Source organism: Chlorocebus sabaeus, chromosome 26 (genome assembly GCF_047675955.1).
Source record: "Chlorocebus sabaeus isolate Y175 chromosome 26, mChlSab1.0.hap1, whole genome shotgun sequence".
Classification (NCBI taxonomy): domain Eukaryota; kingdom Metazoa; phylum Chordata; class Mammalia; order Primates; family Cercopithecidae; genus Chlorocebus; species Chlorocebus sabaeus.
In genome coordinates this window covers 20,336,869-20,364,193 of record NC_132929.1, presented here as the reverse complement: position 1 = coordinate 20,364,193, position 27,325 = coordinate 20,336,869, and the positions used below count along the sequence as shown (strand labels likewise).

Sequence of the window (27,325 nt, the reverse complement as noted above, 5' to 3'; positions counted from 1 at the left end):
TCTTCTATGAGAACTAAACCACATCTCTAATTATAGGGTACCAGTAACAAATGCTTAATAATAAAATATTTTCCAATATGATATGAGATACATTTTTTACTAATATCAAGAAATTAATTCTTTCCCCAATCCCACTACTTCATTTTACTAGCCTTAAAAAAAGTAAACAGATGGCCGGGCGCGGTGGCTCACGCCTGTAATCCCAACACTTTGGGAGGCCGAGGAGGGTGGATCACGAGGTCAGGAGGTTGAGACCATCCTGGCTGACACGGTGAAACCCCGTCTCTACTAAAAATACAAAAAATTAGCTGGGCGTGGTGGCGGGCGCCTGTACTCACAGCTAGTCGGGAGACTGAGGCAGGAGAATGGCGTGAACCCAGGAGGTGGAGGTTGCAGTGAGCTGAGATTGTGCCACTGCACTCCAGCCTGGGCTACAGAGCGAGACTCCGTCTCAAAAAGAAAAAAAAAAAAAAAAGTAAACAGATTTTAAAAATGCAAAATTAATAAGAAATCAGATGCAGAGGGGAAATGTGACTATATATTAAATTTCATTAGCAAACGATAGGAGATAATCGTTTTCAAAGCTTTTCTGGTACCCTAAAATATCTTTTTTTCTTTTTTTCCCCGAGACAGAATCTTGCTCTATTGTCCAGGCTGGAATGTAGTGACATGATCTCAGCTCACTGCAACCTCCGCCTCCTGGGTTCTAGTGATTCTTGTGCCTCAGCCTCGTGAGTCGCTCGGATTACAAGTGTGTATTACCACACCCAGCTAATTTTTGAATTCTTAGTAGAGAAGGGGTTTCACCATGTTGGTCAGGCTGGTCTCAAACTCCTGGCTTTCTGCCCAAAGATCGGACTCCCAAAGTTCTAGGATTACAGGCCATGAGCTACTGCGCCCAGCCCCTAAAATATAAATTTTCAAATCACATCAAGACATCATATTGGGGCCACGCATGGTGGCTCACACCTGTAATCCCAACATTTTAGGAGGCCGAGGCGGGTGGATCATGAGGTCAGGAGGTTGAGACCATCCTGGCTAACACAGTGAAACCCTGTCTCTACTAAAAATAACAAAAAATTAGCCAGGAGTGGTGGCAGGCACCTGTAGTCCCAGCTACTCGGGAGGCTGAGGCAGGAGAATGGCGTGAACCTGGGAGGCGGAGCTTGCAGTGAGCCGAGATCACATCACTGCACTCCAGCCTGGGCGACAGAGCAAGACTCCGTCTCAAAAAAAAAAAAAAAAAAAAAAAAACAAATAAGAAATTGTGCTTTTGAGACTATTAATAAAAAGTGCATTGGTATAATGCATTGGTATAACATATATGCAAAAATAAGAATACGAAAAGGCTTATGGTCTTGCATATGGTTAATTCAGTTGACCCAAATTTCCTTCAGGAAAACACAAACCCGACAAAAAAAGGGGAAAGCTAACATAGGTATGATTCTAAAAAATAATTTCACCCCTTTATTCTCTCTGCTTCTACAGATAATATACTTACCAAGTCTAAAACTAGGGAGAATTCCGGTGTGCTTCTTGTTTTCAACGGAAGAGCAGGTTTCCTATTTAGTTGTTCTTCTGTCAGTGGCGGGACATGTTTGATGAAATAATAGCTATAAATCAGATTTTAAGAAAATTTTAATATTTTACTTTTTATAAATATAAAACATTACTAAGCTTAGCCCATTTAAAAATCTATAAAGCAGTTAACCCAGAAAACGAAACTTAGAAAACATGTTAATAAAAGTGAAAATATACAAATTAGTTTATCTGTAAATCAGTAACAGCTGTTTTTGTTTGTTTTTGAGACAATCTCACTCTATCACAGGTCACTGTAACCTCTGCCTCCTGGGCTCAAGTGATCCTCCCACCTCACCCTCCCTAATAGCTGGGACTACAGGTGTATGCCACCGTGTACGGCCAGTTTTTGTATTTTTTTATAGAGACGAGGTTTTGCCATGTTGCCCAGGCTGGTCTTGAACTCCAGGGCTCAAACAATCTGCCTGCCTAGGACTCTCAAAGTGCTAGGATGAGCCACTGCACCCAGCCCCAGTAAAAGTTTCAATACCTACAGGTCACATATCTTGGCAATATACTATTTAGCCACCAATCCACATATATAACCTACTTTCACCATGCTCCAAAAAGGAAAGAAAGAGAAAAAAGCAACTCACGGGTCAAATACTTCCCAGTCTTCTTCATAGGTGGCCTCCGCATGGGCTGATGAGTAACCACTATCTGGAGTTACTGGTGCTATTTAACACAGTGAAAGACAAAATGTTGCTTTTACTTAATGCTTCATGAAATATACATTTTTACTGCTTCTATGTAAGATCTTCCTAAAGCCTTGTGTATTTTAAAGACAGAAATAATTTGTACACAACACCTAAAAGTCAACTTATTAACATATAGATCTAACTTTAGATCTAAAGGGGAAAATGACCACTATAGAAAAAAAGGAAAACCAGATCATGGCTAGAATTAAGATGTTTATGAGCTAAGAAAAAATCTACTACTTATTACTACAAAAATGTACACCAAAAAATCCATGGTGTTTACATGTAATCACTAAAAAATTTCATGGTGCTCTTATAGGGGTAATAGTGCATAAAATGCCTTGTACATACACACAGTCAGTAAATGTACACTGAGAACAGACCCAAATGTAGTTTTTATTTTTGAGATGGAGTCTCGATCTGTCGCCCAGGCTAGAGTGCAATGGCACAACCTCAACTCACTGCAACCTCCACCCCACGGGTTCAAGCGATTCTCCTGCCTCAGCCTCGTGAACAGCTGGGGTTACAGACGTGTGCCACCATGCCTGGTTGATTTTAGTAGAGACGGGGTTTCTCCATGTTGGTCAGGCTGGTCTCAAACACCCAACCTCAGGTGATTCGTGCACCTCGATCTCCCAAAGTGTTGGAATTATAGGCGTGAGCCACCGCATCCGGCCTGTGAACAATCTTTAAAAAGTTTATGAACCCTTTGAAGACTTATTAAAAAAAATTGTATGTTCCTAGGAATCTCAAGACTATGATCTTTTTTTTTTTTTTTTTGAGATGGAGTCTCGCTCTGCCTCCTAGGCTGGAGTGCAGTGGCCTGATCTCTGCTCACTGCAAGCCCCGCCTCCCGAGTAGCTGGGACCACAGGCACATGCCACCACACCCAGCTAATTTTTTGTATTTTTAGTAGAGACAGGGTTTCACCATGTTAGCCAAGATGGTCTGGATCTCCTGACCTCATAATCCACCCACCTTATGATCTGCCCGCCTCAGCCTCCCAAAGTGCTGGAATTAGGTGTGTGAGCCACTGCACCCGGCCAAGACTATGATCTTAAAAAATTAAGAAATGTGGCCAGGTGTGGTGGCGGGTGCCTGTAATCCCAGCACTTTGGGAGGCCAAGGCAGGTGGATCACCTGAGGTCAGGAGTTCGAGATCAGCTTGACAAACATGGAGAAACTCCATCTCTATAAAAATACAAAATTAGCTGAGTGTGGTGGCACATGCCTGTAATCCCAGCTATTCAGGAGGCTGATGCAGGAGAATCGCTTGCACCTGGGAGGCGGAGGTTGCAGTGAGCTGAGATTGTGTCATTGCATTGGAGCCTGGACAACAAGAGCAAAACTCCATCTCAAAAAAAAAAAAAAAAAAAAATTAATTAATTAATTAATTAATTAAGAAATGCTACTTTATGCAGACATTTTGTTATTTTCTCGTTTTTTGTTTTGAGGTGGAGTCTCAGTCTGTTGCCCAGGTTGGAGTGCAGTGGCACGATCTGGGCTCCACCAGCCAGAAATCGTTCTTTTAATCTTTTTTTTGAGACAGTGTCCTGCTCTGTTGCCCAGGCTGGAGTGCAGTGGAGCAAACACTGTGGCCTTGACGTGGGATCCAGCGATCCTCCTGCCTCAGCCTCCCATATAGGTGGGACTATAGGTGTACCACCACACCTGGATAATTTTTAAAATTTTTTTGTGGAGACAAGAAAATGTCTCATTATGCTGCCCAGGCTGGTCTTGAACTCCTGGGCTCAAGAGATCCTCCTTCCTTGGCCTCCTAAAGTGCTGGTGAGCCACTGTATCTAATCAAAATCACTGCTTAGGAGACTTATTATTTTACTTCTAATTTATAAACAACTTAAAATGATCAAGAAGTAATTCTATATTGCATGCCACCGTTCATTCCCAGTTTGAGCTAAGAGCCTATCTTTTGACAGAGTTTTTGACAGAGCTTTAGAAATTATGCTGGGAATTTTCTGGTTGGGCGTGGTGGCTCACGCCTGTAATCCCAGCACTTTGGGAGGCCAAGGTGGGCGGATCACGAGGTCAGGAGGTTGAGACCATCCTGGCTAACACAGTGAAACCCTGTCTCTACTAAAAACACAAAAAATTAGCCAGGCGTGGTGGCGGGCGCCTGTAATCCCAGCTACTCGGGAGGCTGAGGCAAGAGAATGGCGTGACCCCCGGGAGGCGGAGCTTGGAGTCAGCCGAGACTGCTCCACTACACTGCAGCCTGGGCGACAGGGTAAGACTCTGTCTCCAAAAAAAAAAAAAAAAAATTCATGCTGGGAATTTTCCAAGACAATAACTATAACTTAAATGTAAGAAGACAAGGGTAACTTATAAGCCAAATAGGTAATGTCTCAGATATAAAAATTTAAAGTGGAACCCAATACAAATTTCTATAATCTTTCTATAGAAATGAAATGGTAAGTCTTTCAAGACAAAAATTAATCTTTTGTGCAATTATCATGTGTTAACATCTTTTGAGACAGAGTCAATGTGGTGTGTATGTTCAATGGATGACATCAGATGTAAAGCAGAATTTTTGTTCATCTCTGACATTATGCTTCCAATAATTCATTAGCACAAGAAAATATATCTTCCAACAACTTTACTGTTTCAAGTTCCTATTAATCTCGGATGAATGAAAGAGTATTTTTATTTGTTTTACTATTATTTTTTGAGACAGGTCTCACTTTGTTGCCTAGGCTGGAGTGCAGTGGCATGAACACAGCTCACTGCAGCCTTGACCTCACAGGCTCAAGCAATCCTCCCACCTCAGTCCTTCAAGTAGCTAGGACTATAGGTGTGTGAGCCATGAAGCCCAGCTAATTTTTTGTTTGTTTGTTTTTGTAGAGACAGGGTTTTGCCATATTGCCCACGCTAGTCTCGAACTCCTGTGCTCAAGTGATCTGCCCACCTCGGCCTCCCAAAGTGCTGTGATTATAGGCATGAGCCATGACACCCAGCCAAGGATATTTGTTAGGTGTTTATATGCTAAGCATTTTGCATATTTTATCTCATTTAGCCTGCAAAACTTTGTATTACAAAAACCATGTTAAAGCTAAGAAAACTGTTTTTGAAACTGTCTCAAGAGCTTAAATAAGTTGTCCAAAGTAACACAGCTGCCAGCTTCCAACCTTCTTGTTCTCTTTGGCTATGTTCTTAAAGTTAAGGAAACGAATACTTTGTCACTCATACTAAATGCCTCTATCTATATTCTCATGACCATCCCAATCAGAGTAACTGCAATGTAACATACCATGTCATTTAGCTCACTTCTTTGTAGCAGCACTCACCATACTGTATAGTGATGTTTCTCTATATTTGGCTTTTCAATTAGATCACAAACTCCTCAGGAGTCAATTCATCAACAGTTCCCATCACAAAAAAATAGGCGCTCATAAATGTTGGGGGAGTAAATGAATGACTGTGACAACTACAGTATATCTTAATTTTCCCTTCTAGAAACCACTAAGGTTACAGAAATCCTTTCTCCATCCTCATAGTTGTCAGAAAAAAGAAATACAAAGGCTTACACAGCAGCATGAAAATACAGAACAAACATCAAACAGGAAGCCAAAGCCCTGAACTTTAGTCTATACTTTACTTCATTAGTCTTATACCACTGGGTAAAGTAATAAGCATAAAATGATGGGTTAAAGGTGGGTTAAATTGCAAATAGTACCCACAAAAGAATGAATGTAATTGTATTGATTTGCTTGTTAGATTCTGTATTATTTTTAAATTCTAAATTTAACATTATACATATAAATCTTTTACTTGATGACTTTAAAATAAACCTTTCCTATTTTGCTGCTTGTCTCTTCATGTTGGTATTACTGGATTGCATTATATAGAAGTTTCATAATTGTATCATATTTTCTTTAAATGTTTTCTGCTGTGTCAATTACTTTTTTAAAAGTTTCCTTTTTATAGCTGAGAGAAGTACAGATGCTCCTAGACTTATGTTGGGGCTACATCCCAATAATCCCATCATAAGTCACAAACGTCATAGGTCAAAATGCATTTAACACCCTAATAAACCGACTGTAAAGTAAAAGAATTGGAAGCTGAACCACTGTAACTCAGGAACCATCTGTATATTCTATTTCCTTAAACCAAACTATGCTGCTTTTTTTCTTTCTTCTTTCTCAAGACTGGATCTTGCTCTGCTGCCTAGGCTGGATTGCAGTGGCTCAATCATAGCTCACAGCAGTCTGGAACTCCTGGGCTCAAGCAATCCTTCCACTTCAGCCTCCAGAGTCACTAAGACTACAGGCACACGCCACCATCCCCAGCTAATTAAATTTTTTTTTTTTTTTTTTTTTGTGCCAGGCACAGTGGCTCACACTTGTAACCCCAGTACTTTGGAAGGCTGAGGTGGGCGGATCATTTGAAGTCAGGAGTTCGAGACCCCCTGGTCAACATGATGAAACCCCGTCTCTACTAAAAGTTAAAAAAAAAAATTAGCTAGGCGTGGTGGCACACGCCTGTATTCCCAGCTATTCAGGACGCTGAGGCAGGCAAATTGCTTCAACCAGGAGGCCGAGGTTACAGTGAGCTGAGATCATGCCACTGCACTGTCCAGCCTGGGCAACAGAGTGAGACTCCACCCCAGACAGCATCTGGCTCTTCTGCCCAGGCTGGTCTCAAACTCTTGACCTCAAGCAATCCTCCTGCCTTGGCCTCCTGAAGTGCTGGGTAACAGGCCTGAGTCATCATGCCTGGCCCCAAACTATGTTTCTTAACTAATATATATTTACTGGGCTCTCTCAAATACCTGGTACTACAATAAACAACAACAACAAACAAATAAAACAAATTTAAGATAAAATCTCCATGCCCTAATAAGAAGATAGCCTTCTTCAGTTTTATTTCTGCTTTTAAGAATGGTGGAACACAATTCCATCTTGTACCTTGTCTATCCACCACAGTACTCAGAGGTAATAAATTCCTGATCCATGTGTTTCCGCATTTCAGGGACAACTGGCTCCGAAACCCAATAATTATGTTTGGCCTTTATAAGGTTCCAAGTCAGGCTGCAAAGTTAGGTATATGGGGAGATCTAGGAACAGAAGCACTTTCTGGGGGGATGTCATCGACGTAATCAAACAAATCTGAGACTGCCCCTAGGTAGTGACCTCAGACATAAGGGTCTAAGACTTGTGCAATAATAATAAGGATGTTCATAAACATGAGCATATATTTTGTTAGTTGTATTAAATTTCTCCAAGCAGTAAGATTAGTGGTAATAATTAAACTGTAAAATGACTAATACCTAGTCAAAATCTTTAAAAATTTTTCAATTTCAAAATGACTTTGGATTTTTGGGACAAAGTTTTGTTTCCAATTTTAATTTTTTCTGAACTTCCAGGAAGAAAAATCTATGCATATAATCTGCTCATTTAAGAAAAAATTTGAAATACTATATTTTTTATCAACTACTCATGAAGATGTATAAGAAAAGAAATTTTCTTCACCTGTAAGGGGTGGGATATCACGATTAACTGTTTCTTCTGCTTCTTCTAAACCATTGTTTATTGATGGTCTCACTTGAACTGCTTGATTTGAGTAAGCTGCTCCATTAGTTGATGTAGTAGTACTGGTAGTGATCTCATCCACCTGTTCCATATCAAGTTGTTTTACTATTTCTTCAGCTTCCACAGCCTGTCCTGGAGAATCTGATCCTGATGTTCCTGAAATCATGATTCAGTGTACTATCACCATTTAAAAATGCAACTATTTAGAAAAACTAAACACAACATCAATGTACAATATATTTACTTAGACTGATCATTCCTGCAGGAACAAAGCCGAGGATTTTGTTTTTTAGAGAATCTTTGCTAGCTATTTCAAACAATGAAGAACAAAGACTTACAGGCTAGAGTAACATTTGTGAGCAAAGTTTTTGCATCCTAGTCATGGGTGCAATTGTAATTTTTCAACCAGAGGTATCAAAAAATTAGCTAACTGTTCCCCTAATCATGAGAACCTTTTAATTAAAAGATATAAGAATAATTTCTCAGCCAAACCTCCATCTCAATAACAAAGACTGGGCTAGGTATGGTGACTCACGCCCGTAATCCCAGCACTTTGGGAGGCTGAGGCAAGCAGATTGCTTGAGCTCAGGAGTTCGAAACCAGCCCGGGCAACATGGCTGTCTCTACAAAGAATATAAAAACTAGCTGGGTGTGGTGGTGCATATCTGTGATAGCAGTTACTCAGGAGGCTGAAGTGAGAGGATCACTTGGGCCCAGCAGGAGGTCAAGGCTGCAGTGAACTGTGATCGTACTATTGCACTCCAGCCTGGGTGACAGAGTAAGACCCTGTCTCAATTAAAAAAGAAAAAAAAAATAATCCCAAGTCTTTCCATTTCCTTCTGGAATCTTCCAAATGTCACTTTAAACAAAAATAACAAAAAAAATTAATCTCCAATATTCTCAACTTCCTTACAGAACATTCCTTCTCCCTTGTTGCTTTAAGTTTAACCTCTTTCCTAAAAGGTTTTCCTGATACCCTTCCCTCAATGTTCTTTATTCTCCCATACCCAATATATGAAATGAATCAGAATTCATTTACCTCCATTGCTACTATCCAATCATTGGTTTTCCACTAATGTGCAAAAAATGTCTGCTCTTTTGAGACTGATGTCACATGGCTATATAATTCTTCACTTATCCTCACTGCTGGCACTTACCATCTACTGCCAGAATCCTCTCAATCACAAAGAAGTTTAATACATAGCTAGTAGTTTACTGCTCTATTTAACACAGTATTTTTTCTAGTTGTTATTACAGATGATGTCAATGACTCATCCAATGACTAATCTTCAAAGTTCTTTTCCTCTTCAGCTCCAACCATCTTCACTCATACTGTTCTATATCAGTTACTACCATGGCTATAACCTGGACATTAACACTGAGAAACTTCACCTCTGAAGCCTAAAATTCTAATACTGTGTTAACCACTTACCACAACCTCCTAACCCTCAAGTTATATATCTCATACTCCCATTATATGTGATCTTCGAACTTGATAAAGGCCAGTCTAATTCCAAACACATCCCTCAAACACTTCTCAGCCCTCCTCATCTAGTTAGACTTCATGGTGTATCACTTAAACGCACTGTCAAACTGGCAGCCTCAGTATCCTTGATCCCTCATTCCACCACTGTCATCCATCAAGAAATCCCTCTTGAATCAATGTAACCAACAGACTTCTCAGACCCTAGTCCCAAGCTATGGAACAAAAAATACAAAGACTGGTCATAATCCAAATAAAACAGAGACACAGAGATAGGGAGAGGTGGCGGCGGGAGAGGGGAGCAGAGAGAGAGAAAGGGAAGGGGGGAAAGAGAGGGATGGGGGAGAGAGGTGGGGAGAGAGGGAAGAGGGGCGGGGTTGGGGGGAGAGAGAGAGAAAGAAAATATCACTGTAAACCTTCACTATTCTTCCCAAGTCCCTTCCACTAGAACTATCTCATTAATGACACCATCTCTTCCTTCCAAGAAAAAACTCTATCAAACTTCAACTCCTTCTTCCCCAGACATCTATTTCTGTACAGACCTTCAGAGATGTACACACCTTCAGAGATTCTTTACTTCAGCATGAGGGGAAAATATTACTACTGGTTTTTTAATTTATTTTTTTGAGATGGAGTTTCACGCTTGTTGCCCAGGCTAGAGTGCAATGGTGTGATCTCAGCTTACTGCAACCTCGGCCTCCCGGGTTCAAGCAATTATCCTGCCTCAGCCTCTCCAGTAGCTGGGATTATAGCTGGGCAAGTGCCACCATGCCCGGTTAATTTTTTTTGTATTTTTAGTAGAGACAGGGTTTCTCCACGTTGGTCAGGCTGGTCTCAAACTCCTGACCTCAGTGATCCGCCCGCCTCGGCCTCCCAAAGTGCTTGGATTACAGGTGTTGAGCCACCGCGCCCAGCCTGAATATTTTTATTTAACTATTTCATGGCATTTCAAACTCAGCATGGTCCAAATAACATTCAATTATCTATCTCCCAGGAACTTTATTTTCCTTGAATCTTCTACTCTTGTGTCATCTTCATCTCTATTCTCTTTCACTTCCAATCTGCATCAAAAATGTGTCCATTTTCTATTCTCTGATCCTTCCTGTCTTCTCTAATGCAAGTAAGGTCTCATCAAGTCTCACATGAACGACTACAAGTCTACTAATTGTTCTACCTGCCTATGGCCTCTTCAGAATCTAGCGCACACACTATTGCCCAAGTGATCTTTATAAAACATAGATCTGATCATATTATTCACCAATTTAAAACCTTTCAGGCTGCTCTGCCTATGGAGTAGCCATTCTTTATTCCTTTTCTTTTTTTTTTTTTTTTTTTTGAGACAGTGTTTTGCTCTGTCACCCAGGCTGGAGTGCACTGTCACGATCTCAGCTCACTGCAACCTCCACCTCCCGGGTTCAAGGGATTCTCCTGCCTAGAGCAGCTGGTATGACAGGCGCATGCCACCACACCCAGCTAAGTTTTGTATTTTTCTTTAGTGGAGACAGGTTTCACCATGTTGGTCAGGCTGGTCTTGAACTCCTAACCTCATGATCTATCTGCCTTGGCCTCCCAAAGTGCTGGGATTACAGGTGTAAGCCACCGTGCCTGGCCTATTCCTTTACTTTCTTAATAAACTTGCTTTCACTTTGGGGGAAAAAAAACCAACAACTTTCAATTATCCCACACTTGAATAAAGTTCATCATCTTATATGTTAGCTCTGTAATATGACTTCCTCATAGCTCTCTTACTGTATCCCTTCTCAAATCCAGTGCTCCATTACTTACAAACTACAAACAGCTCTCAAATACACTGTGCTGTTTTCTGCTGCAAGGCCTCTACTCATGCTGCTCCTTCTACCTGGAATGCCTTTTGCCACTTTTCCAGATTCAGCTTTTCTTTCAAGCCTTTTGTGAGCCACTACCCTCACAACCCAGTAGACAAGGCCAATCCAGTCTTTTACTTTTTTAAGAGACAGGGTCCCACTCAGCTTTCCAAGTTTGAGTGCAGTGGTGCAATCATAGCTCACCGTAGCCTCAAACTCCTGGGTTCAAACTGCTGGGTTGAAGCATTCCTCCCACCTCAGTCTCTGGAGTAGCTAGGACTACAGGCATGCATTACCATGCCCGAATAATTTTTACATTTTTTTGTAGAGACAGGGTCTCACTATGTTGCCCAGGCTAGTCTCAAACTCCTGCCCTTGAGCAATTCTCCTGTCTCAGCCTCCCGAAGAGTTCAGATTATAGGCATCAGAAACCACACCCAGCTCCCAAGGAGCTGTATATTATTAATGAGGTGGAAAACAAACATGAGACGTTGACAAAATATGCTAATAAAATCAAAAAGATCTTTTTAAAAACTATGTATTTTTTTGCTGGGCACGATGGCTCTCATCTGTAATCCCAGCACTTTGGGAGTGTGAGGTGGGCAGATCACTTGAAGGTCAGGAGTTTGAGACCAGCCTGGTCAACATGGTGAAACCCCGTCTTTACCAAAAATACAAAAAAAAATTAACCAGGCATGGTGGCAGGCACCTACAGTCCCAGCTACTTGTAAGGCTGAGGAAGAAGTATCGCTTGAACCTGGGAGGCAGAGGTTGCAGTGAGTGGAGATCACGTCACTGCACCCCGGCTTGGGCAACAAAGTGAGACTTCGTCTCAAAAAAACAAAAAAACTATGCATTTTTAAAAAACACCCAAATCACAGTTAACGATTTATACTTACCATTTTTATTTGCTGGTGAAAAAAAGTTGAAGACAGGTGAAAATATGGTCCCCAACAAAGTAGTCCTTGGAGGACTGCCAGAGGAAGGATTATCTTCTAATTTTCCATTTTGTTTTACATGTTGATTTGTCATTTCGTAACTACCAGCTTCTAAAAAAGAAATACGAAAAGAGTCATGATCTAGAAAACACTGACTTTCAGAAATGTGTTATAAATTATTCATTACAGAAATAACTTTTTCCCTCAAAATACTTCACAAAAGCTAATTAATGTTAATGTTCAGGAGAGCTTATTAAAGAAACACTGAGGTAAATTACTTGTAAGTCAAATGCTCTTTATGTATCAACGTGTTTATAATGCTAACATTTACTGAGTTTTTTCAAAGTAGATTTACACCTATAGACTGAAAGGCTTCAAATCAACACAGTATAACACAAAATGAAGAAAATTCTTTGTAAGCAAGCAAACTAGCTCCCACCATCTAAAACACAAATAATTTTATTTTTGTTTGCATTCTGGGATAGTTCTAATTCATAAAACCTTCCCTCACATCTGTTTCTATCTAATGAATGACAGCTAAATGGCAACATAACTCTACTGAAGCAGAAGGCTATATATAGCAGTGTCAAAAATTACTTATGGATACTGAGGCACCATCTCAGAGTGGCTCGGGAGAATAATTTTAAGTTTCCTGTAAATGAAAATGTTCCACAGATCTTTTAAAAATATAAAAGTAAAATCAATCAACTGTTCTAATTAATCATCCTCTGACTTTCCACAACTTTTGATGTCTACAACACTTATTTCCTTCTTTGCTTTGGTTCTTCTAACTTGTTTCTTTCTCTATTTTGTCCCCCTTGTCTTGTCTCAGTCTTTTTCTCCCTCCTGGTTTGTTTTTTCTAACAATAAAGATGTATTATTGCACTGGGCAGAGACAAGGGGAGAAATTGCAGCTGTGTTTAAGATAGCATTGGTTAAAACAGTACTCCATACTCTAAAGCAGGGGTCCCTAACCCCATACTTGCTGGTACCAGTCCGCAGCCTATTAGGAGGAGGTGCACAAGCATTAACGCCTGAGCTCTGCCTCTACTACCTTATCTGCAGATAAGCTGCTGCATTAGATCCTTTTAGGAACATGAACCCTATTGTAAACTGCACATGCAAGGGATCTAGGTTGTGCGATCCTTATGAGAATCTAACGTCTGATGATCTGAGATGGAACAGTTTATCCTGAAACCATTCTCATCACTGTCAGTGGAAAAACTGTCTTCCACAACACTGGTCCTTGGTGCCCAGAAGTTGGGGACTGCTGCTCTGAAGTGTTATTTTGTATAGCTGTCTCTGCTTTTCCTTAATGTTTTTCTCCTTCTTTTTGACTTTGAGGAGTTTCTCTGCTATACAACAAGGTATTGACAGAATTTATCAACAGTGGCACTATTGTCATTTCAGTCTGATAATTCTTTATTTTGAAGAGCTGTCCTGCGTATTGTAGGATGTTTAACATCTCTGACATCTACCTGCTAGACCCTAGTAGCCACCCCTCCACATGTTGTGACAACCAAAAAGGTCTCTAGATATTGACAAATGTCCCTTGGAGGAAAAAAATCACCCCTAGTTGAGACTAAGTAATGCAAGTCCCCTCTGAGCTTTTAAGTAGAATAATCTAGGAAGAAATTTGGTACGTATTTCAATTAAATTAACTCACAATTACTATTGCTTTAAGAAATGAGTTTATTAGATGTCCAAAATATTGACCCACATACATTTTTATGCTAAACAGCACAAAGGTATATAGTTACTCTACCTTTACTTACTTTAATTCAAAGTAAGATTCAAATTAGCACATTTTAATTTCACTTCATGTTACTAATAATACAAAGATTACAAAGTTAAGGCAAAAATTACTCAAAGTAGTTTTGTTTTGTTTTGAGACAGAATCTCACTCTGTCACCCAGGCTGGAGTGCAGTGGCACAATCTCGGCTTACTGCAACCTCCGCCTCCCAGGTTCCAGCGATTCTCAACCTTCAGCCACCTGAGTAGCTGAGATTACAGGCATGCGCCACCACGCCTGGCTAATTTTTTGTGTGTGATTTTAATAGAGACAGGGTTTCGCCATGTTGGCCATGCTGGTCTCAAATTCCTGGCCTCAAATGATCCGCCAACCTCGGCCTCCCAAAATGTGAGGATTACAGGCATGAGTCACTGCACTCGGCCACAAAGTAGATTTTTAAAAATAGGTAAGAAATGTGTCAGGTGAGATCTCTGCTTACACCTAAATAAAACAGTATCTAAATATTAACAAACCTCCATTTACTTGACTTTTCCGTCTTACTCGAGATATCTGTTTGTTAGGTTTTTCTCCTGCTCTTGGTGTTGACGTGATCAAATTGTTATCTATATCACGTTCAATTCTACTCCGTTTTGAAGGATTTTCTCTCTCTTCCTTAAGATATAAGAGAAAAAAAACACACTAAGCACAGTCATTCTGCCTTATAGGTTACAATATTAAAATGAAAAAATATGGTATAATATACTTTCCTCTGCTTTTCATATCCAGGAAAAACAAAATACAATTATAGGTAATACCAAACAGTAGTAGAAAACACAGAAAAATTTTGACAGGGTTGTAAGAGTATGAATGCAATCACAATATACAAATATAATTACAGCATCCCCACAATTCAGATCCCTTCCCCAAGGTCCATTAAGTTTTCCATGCTATCAAAATATTGAAGTATTCAATGTGTTCTGAATCTTCAAATGCTTTCCCTCATTTTTAGAACTGTCCTAAAGAATACAGATCATTTCCTTAAGCGACTCAGGGTACGAGAGATAGCCCCACTGAATGTGCTGGCAAGTCACATATTGCCCAAAAATAGGAGGTGGGGATAAAGGTGGGGCCTGGCACTGCTACACCCCCACTGCCTACCTCAATTATTTAATTGTAAGAGTAAATAGCATAGAGTCTACCCCTTAACAAAGCTATTTGCTGCCTTATATGGGGCAAGTCCACATGACCAGTTTATACTATTCTTGCAGTATTAATGGACTAAAATAGTACACTTTCTGCCATTAGGATGATTTAGGTTTCTCTATTTATATATATATATGTTTTCTAATTTGAAAATTTTGTTTTTTGTTTTTTTTTTTTTGAGACAGAGTTTTTCCTCTGTTGCCCAGGCTGGAGTGCAGTGGCATGATCTTGGCTCACTGCAACCTCAACCTCCTGAGTTCAGGTCATTCTCCTGCCTCAGCCTCCCAAGTAGCTGGGATTACAGGCGCCTGCCACCATGCCCAGCTAATTTTTGTATTTTTAGTAGAGACAAGGTTTCACCACGTTGGCCAGGCTGGTCTTGAACTCTTAACCTCAGGTGATCAACCCGCCTCAGCCTCCCTAAGTGTTAGGATTACAGGCGTGCGCTACCGTGCCCGGCCTCATTTGTAAATTTTTTCTAGAGTCATAGCCATATACATGAGTGATTTTTCTTTTTTTTTTTTGAGACAGAGTCTGACTCTGTCGCCCAGGCTGGAGTGCAGTGGCACGATCTCGCCTCACTGCAACCTCCATCTCCCTCCTGGGTTCAAGCCATTCTTCTGCCTCAGCCTCCTGAGTAGCTGGGATTACAGGTGCACACCACCACACCCAGCTAATTTTTGTATTTTTAGTAGAGACAGGGCTTCACCATATTGGTCAGGCTGGCCTCGAACTCCTGACCTCGTGATTTGCCTGCCTCGGCCTCCCAAAGTGCTGGGATTACAGGCATGAGTCACAGCACCTGGCCACATGAGTGACTTTCTAATATTACTATAATACTGCCCTACATAATTCCTTGCTGTTTTAATGAGACTACCTGAAATCTTTTGGTAAGGATTAGATCTTCAAATGTATATATTATATATAATTGGTAAATATAATCAACATTCTTATCTCTACTTTTTTGTATTTAATGTTTTTACCCTACAGCAACTAATAAAATACACTAATAAACATTTTCTAAAAGTTGAACATTGCTGTATTATTTCTGAAACAAAACTTCACATTGTAAATGGTGAAAATTACAATAGCATACAATACGGCCTCAGTGATCCACAATAAAATCCTTCAAATTCTGACTATGTACTGTTCTCCTATATTTTAAAATGAGGATCGGGAAGCCTCCTATCACAAACATGGAATCTTCACTATCAAAAAATACAGGAGCTCTCTTTATAAAGTCTTCCAAGAACAGAAATAATACAGCAAACTTTCAACTACATTAAGTCCTAGCCTCCCCCTGAAATTTCGTAGTACAGCTGCTATAAAATACATACATACATTCCCGAAAACCTTGCATTCTGCAACAATAAAAGAAACAAAGCTTATGGAAAAAATGGGTCCAGAAGGGGAGAGAGGTATGTTGGGGCAGATTAGTTTATGCCCCTGGAACTTTGTAACCATAGCACTAACAAAAACAATGATTGGAGCTGGACTTGGTGACACACGCCTGTAATCTCAGCTACTTGGGAGACTTAGGTGGGAGCCCAGGAGTTCAAGGCTGCAGGGAGCTATGATTGCACCACTGCACGCCAGCCTGGGCAACAGAGAGAGACTCTGTCTCTAAAACGATTGGGACCACCAGAGAAAACTTGGACATCCCTACCCAAGTAAGGCAGCTAAGAGGACTGGAATGCTACCTCAGGGGATAATAAAGGGTACCAGAAACAATGAAGTAGAAACCGGGGCTTATGGGAGAAGTGAAGTTTAAGCTAGAGGGCTGCTGTTAAGTTGGGCACAAAAGGAAATGCAAACGGCCACATGTGAAGAGTCCCTGCTAGACCAGGGTGCACCTCTCTGGAGAGGGAATGTCTGCTGCAGATTATCACTTTTAATTAAAAATAAAAATAGGCCAGGCGCTGTGGTTGAAGCCTGTAATCCCAGCACTTTGGGAGGCCGAGGCGGGCGGATCACCTGAGGTTGGGAGTTCGAGACCAACCTGACCAACACAGAGAAATCCTGTCTCTACTAAAAATACAAAATGAGCCAGGCATGGTGGCGCATGCCTGTAATCCCAGCCACTTGGGAGGCTGAGGCAGGAGAATCACTTGAACCCAGGAGGTGGAGTTTGTGGTGAGCCGAGATAATGCTACTGCACTTCAGTCTGGGCAACAAGAGCAAAACTCCACCTCAAAGAATAAAAATAAAAATAAAAAATACAGGTGAAAGGACTTGTGCCTATGTAGCAGCTGAACTGGAGGCTTTTTACTTTCCTGATGAAGAGAATATCAAGTTCAACTCTAATTATTCACTTTGTTGTCTGGTTTAGAGGGAAATCATCTACAAACCAATACCCCCACACCATGTTACTGATACTACACCCCTATTTACCAATAGTGAGTAAGCTAAATAATATTGTAGGGGCACCACATATTGTTGCAGAACAGACTATAATGCGGTCACTTGAGAACACATTCAAATACTTCAGGTTACAAGTCTAAAATGGAAGAGGAAGCTTATTAAGGTCAAGACTAAAATTCTGCAGTCACTTACAGTAAAATCCTACTCTTCAGAATAATTCACTGAAATGCCTGATGATCCAATCCTTTCCCCCTCGCTACCCCCAGTAGAGACAGGGTCTTGCTATGTTGTCCAGACTGGTCTTGAACTCCCAGCGCCAAGCAATCCTCCTGCCTCAGCCTCCCAAACTGTTGGGATTACAGGCATGAGCCATGGTGCCCAGCATGATGATCCAATTCTGAAAGACAATTTGTCACCCAATCCTAGTCTTTTGTGAACATTCAACTGTAAAATTTGGGTATACTTTGAACATGGTAGGATTTTTTAGAAGAAGAAGAGAAACTAGGAAAGACAGTTTCTACAATACCATATAAGTTGTTTCACTAAATACAATAATCCTACAATGTCTTCTCTAAAATCTGCATTTTTCTTTTCTTTTTTTTTTTTCAAGGAGGCAGGGTATCTTTCTGTCGCCCATGCTGAAGTACAGTAGCACAATCATGGCTCACTACAGCCTCAAACTCCTAGGCTCAAGCATTCTTCCTGCCTCAGCCTCCGAAGCAGCTAGGAATACAGACACATACCAACATGCCCTGTTAATGTTTTTATTTTTGTAGAGACAGGGTTTCGCTATGTTAATCAGGCTGGTCTCAAACTCCTAGCCTCAAGCTATCCTTCCACCTCAGTGTAAAATTTGTATTTTTCAAAGTTGTCTCTAAGATGGGTAATTAAGGGGAAAATCGTGGGAAGGTGGTGTTCTTAAATATATGAATCTCCATGTAAATACAGGAAACTGAAGAGGCAAGAAAAACCCATAAGCAACATTTACAACAAAACCAGAAGACAAGGTATCCCCCATAAACTCAAAAACGCAAGCAGATGAGGACAAACCAACAAGCACAATAACTAAATGTCCATATACACCAGTGCAAACGAAAACAGAACTAAGCAACAAGTGAGGCGGCACACCTGAGAACAGAAGCCCCAAATACCTAACACGTAGGTAGTCACTGGAAACCACAGCGGACCACTTTGAGAATAGCAAATTAAATAAGGGGGAGGGGAGTTGGGGAGCTGCTGTCCAATCCAATAACATAACGGGTCTATGGCTAGAGTTGAAATGACAGGAACAGTCTGCTCCTATGAACTCTTGAAACTGACCAACTATGGCCCCCTTCTAGAACAAGTTTCCATACTCAGGGGGAAGTACTGGGAGTGGAATCAAATGTGAGTAGGGCAGGCACAGAGGAGAGAAAAGAAAGAGAAATCCCAAATAAACACGTGGTAGAAATACAAGACAAAACTCAAAAAATATCACTAATATTTTAAAAACTACATAAAAACAAAATTTGTTCAAAAAGATACCCTGAACTACACAACTTTCTGAAAATTCAGAAAAACTAATTTCACATAAAAATGAGCAAGAAAGTGTAGATATCAAATCCCACACAAAACTATTATAATGAAACATACATGGAGCAGAATAATACCTCTATAAAGAACACATGTCACAAAAACATGCACAGGAAAAAGATAAAAATGATAATCTTCTATTTCAAAATGAGATAAAATACATTAAGAAAACATGAGGCCAGTGTGGAGGCTCACACCTGTAATTCTAGCACTGTGGGAGGTTGAGGCAGGAGGATCACTTGAGGCAGGAGTTTGAGATCAGCTTGGGCAACATAGCAAGATCCCATTTCTACACAAAAATTTAAAAATCAGCCAATCGTGGTGGCATGTGCCTACAGTACCAGCAACGCAAAAGGCTGAGGCAAGAGGATCACTTGAGCACAGGAGTTTGTGACTGCAGTGAGCCATGATCATGCCACTGCACTCCAACCTGAGCAAGAGAGCAAGATTCTGTCTCAAAAAAAAAAAAAAAAAAAAAAAAAGGAAAGAAAATATGAGACATACAGCAGAGGAAGAAAAACTCAGAAACTAAGAGACAGAATAAAATAATTCAAAAATTTTTATAAATCATTTCGGAAATAAAGACTACACTACAAGGGGCCCGAGAGAGTAAACAAAGATTATACCTTTAAAAGAAAGAGAGTAACATTTTGTTTTTTTGAGAGCCAGGGTCTCATTAAGTTGCCCAAACTGGTCTCAAATTCCCAGGTTCAAGCAATCCTCCCACCTCAGCCTCCTGAGTAGCCAGGACTATAGCTGTTGGCCCCCACACAAGGCAAGGGAGAAAAGCGCCTTTTTTTTTTTTTTTTTTTTTTTAAAGAAATGAAGACAGACATAAAAAGAAATGAAGAAAATGTAAAAGCCAGGAGTGGCATGTCAATTCAAGACACGTTTTATTATTTTTTAATTTCTTTTTGAGACAGAGTCTCACTCTGCCACTTAGGCTGGAGTGCAGTCAGTGGCTCAGCCTCCTGGGTTCAAGCAATTCGCCTGCCTCAGCCTCCCAAGGAGCTGGGATTACAGGTGCCTGCCACCATACCCAGCTAATTTTTGTATTATTAGTAGAGACGGAGTTTCACCGTGTTGGTCAGGCTGGTCTTGAACTCCTGACCTGAAGTGATCTGCCTGCCTTGGCCTCCCAAAGTTCTGGGATTACAGGCCTGAGCCACCACGCCCAGCTCAATCTAAGAGATATTCTAAATTTAACAACTTTAAAAAAGAAGAAAAATTGTATTATAAAACATTTGACAGAAATGCTTTTCATGTTGAAAGAAAATAGAATAGCATTTAATGTAACCAAGAAAAAATGTGAGTTAAGGATTTTATATCCAGCAAAACTGATTTTCAAGCAGATAGGGCACTGTTATCAACATGCAAAAGCTCAGAATATGGTTCCCATGAGTCTTTGTCTTCTCAGACAGAGTCTTGCTCTTCTCACCCAGGGTGAAGTGCAGTGGCACAATCTCAGCTCACTGCAACCTCCACCTCCCGGGTTCAGGAGATTTTCCTGCCTCAGCCTCCAGAGTAGCTGGGATTACAGGTGCCTGCCACCACGCCGGGGAAATTTTTGTATTCTTTTTTTCAGTAGAGACGGGGTTTCACCATATTGGCCAGGCTGGTCTCGAACTCCTGACCTCATGTGATCTGCCAGCCTCAGCCTCCCAAAAGTGCTGGGATTACAGGCATCAGCCACTGCACTCAGCCCCATCAATCTTTTCCAAGGAATTCACTACAAAAATAAGCTTCAGACAATGAAGCTAAGACTAAGCATAAACATTAAGCACATCAAACGGATGGAGAACCTGTAGAACTAAGACAAATTTGAATAAAGGATAGCATGTAATGAGTATGTGCTCAAAAAATGTAGATATAAAACTAAGAAAATTGGTGAGAGATACATACTAAATGAAGTTCTGCAGGCATCCAATAAACAGTACCAGATAAAATCCTAAATGCATTAAGGAGTGAACACTATAATGGAAAATATGTGAATACATATAAAAAGATCTTTGTGTTAAGTACTTTTTTTTTCTTAGACTAAGTTTCGCTCTTGTTGCCCAGGCTGGAGTGCAATGGCACAATCTCGGCTCACTGTAACCTCCGCCTCCCAGGTTCAAGCCATTCTCCTGCCTCAGCCTCCCAAGCAGCTGGGATTACAGGCATGTGTCACCACGCCCAGCTAATTTTTTGTATTTTTAGTAGAGACAGGGTTTCTCCATGTTGGTCAGGCTGGTCTTGAACTCCCGACCTCAGGTGATGTGCCCGTCGTGGCCTCTCAAAGTGGTGGGATTACAGGCATGAGCCACTGTGCCTGGCAAGTACTTTTTTTTTTTTTTTTTTTTTTTTTAAAAGACAGGGTCTTTCCCTGTCACCAAGGCTGGAGTGCAATGGCTCAATCTTAGCTAACTGCAGCCCCAACCTCCCAGGCTCAAGTCATTCTTCCACCTCAGCCTCCCAAGTAGCTGGGACTACGGGCACACACCACCAAGTCCAACTAATTAAAAACAATTTTTTTTTTTTTTTTTTTTTTTTTGAGATGGAGTCTCGCTCTGTCATCCAGGATGGAGTACGGTGGTGCAATCTCAGCTCACTGTCAGCTACGCCTCCTGGGTTCATGCCATTCTCCAGCCTCAGCCTCCCGAGTAGCTAGGACTACAGGCGCCCACCACCACGCCCGGCTAATGTTTTGTATTTTTAGTAGAGACGGGATTTCACCATGTTAGCCAGGATGGTCTTGATATCCTGACCTCGTGATCCGCCCGCCTCGGCCTCCCAAAGTGCTGTGATCACAGGCGTGAGCCACCGTGCCCAGCAAAAAACAATTTTTGTAGAGACGGGGTTTTGCTTGTTGCCCAGGCTGGTCTGGAACTCCTGAGATCAAGTGATCCACCCACCTTGGCCTCCCAAAGTGCTAGGATCACAGGTATGAGCCACTGCGCCTGGCCCCCTTTCCCCTGCTTTTTATTAAAGACGGGGTCTTGCTCTGTCACTCAGGCTACAGTGCAGTGGCACAATCTCACCTCACTGCAGCCCTTGTCTCGTGGGATCAAGTGATCCTCCCACCTCAGCCTCTGAAGTAGCTGGGACTACAGGTGTGTAGCACCACACTCAACTAATTTGTTTTTTTAAATTTTTTGAAAAGACGAGGTCTCATTATGTTGCCCAGGTTAGTCTCGAAAGCCTGGGCTCAAGCGATCCTTTCACCACTGCCTTCCAATCCCAGGATTAAAGACATAAGCCACGGTGCCCAATCTTGTGTGGGGCACTTCTACTGTGCTCTTACTAATTATCTAGTTATACCTGCTATAATCTCTGTAACTTCATTATGATTTAGTAAATTATTATTTTGCAATTTCAAAATTTTTCTATATAAAGTAATGCATCACATAACAACTGGAATATGTTTTGAGAATAGCATCTTTAGCGATTCCATCACTGTACAATCATACCGTGTACTTACACAAACCAAGATGATATTGTCTACCACACACCTATTGCTCCTAGGCAACCCACCCGCTCAGCATGCTACTGTACTGAATACTGTAGGGAATTATAACAAAATGTTAAGTACTCATGTACCTAAACACAAAAAAAAGTACAATAAAAATACGGTATTATAACCTTATGAGACCATAAGGTGGTCCATGCTGACCTAAACATCATTATGTGGCACATGACTGTATATATACACATATGTGAAAACACAGGAAGAGTACTCTTCTGGTTTTGCTTTGCAATAATATATTTATTTAAAATACATTTATTTCTAAATTTTAAGTTTTACATAAAAGTTATTTCAGAATTTAGTAATATTTTAAAATAAAATTTGTGGCCGGGCACGGTGGCTCACGCCTGTAATCCCAACACTTTGGAAGGCCAAGGCGGGTGGATCACAAGGTCAAGAGATCAAGACCATCCTGGCTAACACAGTGAAACCCCGTCTCTACTAAAAAATACCAAAAATTAGCTGGGCGTGGTGGCGGGTACCTGCAGTCCCAGCTACTCGGGAGGCTGAGGCAGGAGAATGGCGTGAACCCAGGAGGCGGAGCTGGCAGTGAGCCGAGATCATGCCACTGCACTCCAGCCTGGGCGACAGAGCAAAGACTCCGTCTCAAAAAATAATAATAATTTAAAAAGTAACTTTTTAATACTTAATAATGAATCATTAGATAAAAACAGGGAGGTTAGAAGAGCTGTGATTTCAATCTATTGCTGCACTGCTGAAAAATAAGAAACTGACATATCAGGATTCTCTGACTCACAATGCAGTAAATCTATTCCAGAGACTCTAGATGCAATTGTAAATAAGAAATGAAAGCATGATAAAGATATCTTCCTTTTGGCCGCATGAGGTTGTCTTATTACATCTTACGTAATAAAACATACTTAAATAGATGAGACATATTTAAATGGTGACAATTTAGTATACTGTCATTTGAGAATCATTCAGAGTTTTTTAAAAAGGAATTTAGTATTTTAAACATATACATAATGAGTTCTTTAAAAGCAAAAAATGGTTACAGTTTTTCAAACTAAAAATGAAAAATCCTCTGAAGAATCTTAAAGAGTAAGTTATCACACTGCATTGGTTGAAAAGGGGTAAACAATATCAGAGAGATAAATCTTTGCATAGTAGATAGTGCTGAAAGTCTGCTAGATAAAAAGTCAATAAAAGAAACATGCGCTCCCACTTTCCAATGCTAAGTTAAATCCACTGAATGAAATATTTATCTGCAAACATAAAAAAAATAAATATTATCTAGTATGTAGAGAATTGTACTTCTGTGCCTTATTGATGTGGCCGGACTTGGTATTTTGCCTGCATGTATTTATTTGATACCAGCACCAACTAATTATCAAAGATTTTTGTTACTGTGAATGCATGGTAACAAACACAAGTGGTGAATCTATTGATTGACTGATTGATTGTCTTTCAGTCCATTCTGGAATAACTTGTGTTAACATTTGTGCTAGCTATGCAAGATCAACGGTGTATATAGTAACTGGCACCTTAAGACAAATCAAGGCACTGAAACCCAATAATCATTGTATTCTTTTTTTTTTTTTTTTTGAGATGGAGTCACCCAGGCTGGAGTGCAGTGGCACGATCTTGGCTCACAGCAACCTCCACCTCCCGGGTTCAAGCAATTCTCCTGCCTCAGCCTCCCGAGTAGCTGGGATGACAGGCATGTGCCACCACACGTGGTTAATTTTTATATTTTTAGTAGAGGTGGAGTTTCACTATGTTGGCCAGGCTGGTCTCGATCTCTTGCCCTCAGGTGATCCACCTGTCTCAGCCTCCCAAAGTGCTGGAATTACAGGCGTGAGCCACCAAGCCCGGCCCACTATATTCTTTATTGCCACGCTTAGCAAGTTGGGAGAGCCAGTTCCTCTTAAGAAAGTTCTCTCTTCTTTTTTAAAACAAAGACAGAGTCTCACTCTGTCACCCAGGCTGGAGTGCAGTGGTGTGATCTCAGCTTACTGCAACCACCGCCTCCTGGGTTCAAGCGATCGCCCGCCTCAGCCTCCTGAGTAGCAGGGACTACAGATGTGTACCACCATGTTGCCCAAGCTGGTCTTGAACTTCTGAGCTCAGGCAATCCATCCTCTGCCCTCCTTAGCCTCCCAAAGTGCTAGGATTACAGGCGTGAGCCACCGCACCCAGCCTCAAGAAAGTTCTTGCTGAAGCTGTAAAACTGTTAAATCTCAGTCTTTATAGATGGCTCACTCCTGTACTTTGGGAGGGCGAGGCAGGTAGCCTGCCTGAGCCCAGAAGTTGGAGACCAGCCTGCGCAACATGATGAAACCCCATCTCTTATAAAATACAAAAATTAGCCAGGTGTGGTGATGCATCACCTGAGCCTGGGAAATGGAAGTTAAAATAACGCAAGTTAAAAACAATAAGATACACTACCCCTGCAGAAAGACTAAAGTTAAAAAGACTGACAATATCAAATACTGGTAAGAATGTAAGCAAGGGAAACTGTTTGAAACTGCTAAATGGAATGTTAGATGGTGAAACAGCTGGGCAGTTTCTCAAAAGTTAAAAAGTGTCTTCAACAAATGGAGTTGAGACTTAATGAAAATGAACATGCAAAATAATGAAGATGACTCCTTACCTCACACCATCTATAAAGATTAACTCAAATGTATCAAAGAGCTAAAAGTATAAAACTCATATTAAGAAAATCTAGGGATAAATGTTTGTCACCTTGATTTTGCCAATAGTTTCTCGGATATAACACCAAAGGCACAAGCAACAAAATAAAAAATAAACAAGGTGGACTTCATCAAAATTTAAAAGTTCTGTGTTTCAGAAGGGGTCCACAGAAAAGAAGAAAACATCTGTGTATCTCTGAAAAGGGACTTGTATCTAGATTATATCAAGAACTCTTGGCTGGACCACACCTGTAATCCCAGCACTTTGGGAGGTCAAGGAGGGCCGATCTCTTAAGCCCAGGAGTTTGATACCAGCCTGGGCAACATGGTGAAATCCTGTCTCTACAAAAAATACAAAAATTAGGTCTGGCGTGGTGACTCAAACCTGTAATCCCAGCACTTTGGAAGGCCAAGGCAGGCAGATCACCTGAGGTCAGGAATTTGAGACCAGCCTGGGCAACAAGGTGAAACCCCGTCTCCATCAAAAATAAAAAAAAATTAGTTGGACGTGGTAGCACGTGCCTGTAATCTCAGGTACTCAGGGGGCTGAGGCAGGGGAATCGCTTGAACACAGGAGGTGGAAGTTGCAGTGAACAGAGATTGCGCCACTGTATTCCAGCCTGGGTGACAAAGTGAGACTCTGTCTCCAAAAGGGAGCGTGGGAATTAGCTGGGCATAGTGGCACATGCCTGTAGTCTCAGCTACTCAGGAGGCTGAGGTGGAAGTATCACTAGAGCCCAGGAAGCAGAGGTTGCAATGAACAGAGATCATGCAAAAACAAACAAACAAACCAAAAAAAAAAAAAAAAACCTCTTACAACTCAATAATAAAAATAATACAATTAAAATACCAGACATTTATCTAAAGAAGATATGTAAATGGCCAAGACGCACACATAAAAGATGCTCAATACCATCAGTCATTAGGGAAATGTAAATCGAAACCACGACATACTGCTTCACACTCACCAGGACGGCTATAATAAAAAACACAAAAAATTTCAAGTGTTGATTGTCCTCAAGACAACTGGAATCCTCATATTTTGCTAGTGGGACTGTAAAATGGTGCAACCACTTTGGAAAACAGTCTGGCAGTTCCTTAAAAGCTAAACACAAAGTTACCATATAACCCAGCAATTCAAGCTCCTACCCAAGACAATCGAAAATAGATGTCCATACAAAAATGTATACATGAATGTTCACAGCATTCTTCATACAGTCAAAATACGAAAACAACTCATGTTCATTAATTGATAAATGGATAATCAAAATGTGGTATAGCCATACAACAGAATATTACTTGGCAATAAAAAGGAAATATTGATATAATACATGCCACAACATGGACGTACATTGTTTTTTCTTTTTTTAAAAAAAATTTTTATTCAATGTCCCAGGACACAACCCCAAGACATCTTCAGAACAAACGCACCATGGATGCACTTTGAAAACATGCTAAGTGAAAGAAGCCAGACATAATAGACTATGGTTTCATTTACATGAAATGTCCAAAATACAGCGAAATCCAGAGACAGGAAGCAGATTAGTGACTGCTTAGGGCTAGAGAGGAAGGGGGAATTTAGGAGCTAGAGGTCTCTTTTGAGGGTGATGAAAATATTCTAAAGTTGAGGCAATGGTTGCACAATTCTGTGCGTGTACTAAAAGCTACTGAATTTATATTTTAAATGAATGAATGAATTATGCTACTATACAACATAACGCTGTGCCGATACTTTACTATATGATATATTTAAAGTTTTCTAAGACAGTAGATCATAATAATAAAGGGGCAGGGTAAACTCTGGTAGGTGACAGATACGTTTATGGTCTTGATGATGGTGATGATTTCACAGGAATATACTTATCCCCAAACTCATAGAGCTGTATACATTGGGTACAGCTTTTTATATCAAAAAATAGTAAGTAAATAAAAGCTTCTACATTCCAAAAAAATGGGTTAATTTTCTGGGTATGTAAATTATATCTCAATAAAGCTGCTACAAAGAAGTTAAGCATACATCTTATGATCCAGCAATATCAATCTTATTTATCCAAATATTCGTAACAACTTTATTTATAATAGCCAAAAAACAGAAACAACTTAAACATACAAACTGTGGTAGACTCACACAAAGGAATACTACTCCGGGAGGGGAGGGGAAGGAATAAACTACAGATACATGTGGTAACGCAGAAGAAACCAAAAAATGTATGTTGTGTGTGTGAAGGAAG

General features: G+C 40.6%; 1 protein-coding gene across 3 annotated transcripts in view; it reads right to left on the bottom strand.

Moving 5' to 3' along the window:
- CTDSPL2 (CTD small phosphatase like 2) overlaps nt 1-27,325 on the bottom strand; it is a 109,037-nt gene that overhangs the window by 27,960 nt on the left and 53,752 nt on the right. For 2 of the 3 annotated variants that reach the window (XM_008016786.3, XM_008016784.3), the window contains exons 3-7: nt 14,333-14,471; nt 12,028-12,177; nt 7,763-7,978; nt 2,175-2,253; nt 1,502-1,613 (exon numbers count right to left, since the gene is read on the bottom strand). In XM_008016786.3, coding sequence (XP_008014977.1) covers nt 1,502-1,613; nt 2,175-2,253; nt 7,763-7,978; nt 12,028-12,177; nt 14,333-14,471 — 696 coding nt within the window. The remainder of the gene's footprint in view (nt 1-1,501; nt 1,614-2,174; nt 2,254-7,762; nt 7,979-12,027; nt 12,178-14,332; nt 14,472-27,325) is intronic. The other variant, XM_073012128.1, reaches the window with a different exon arrangement.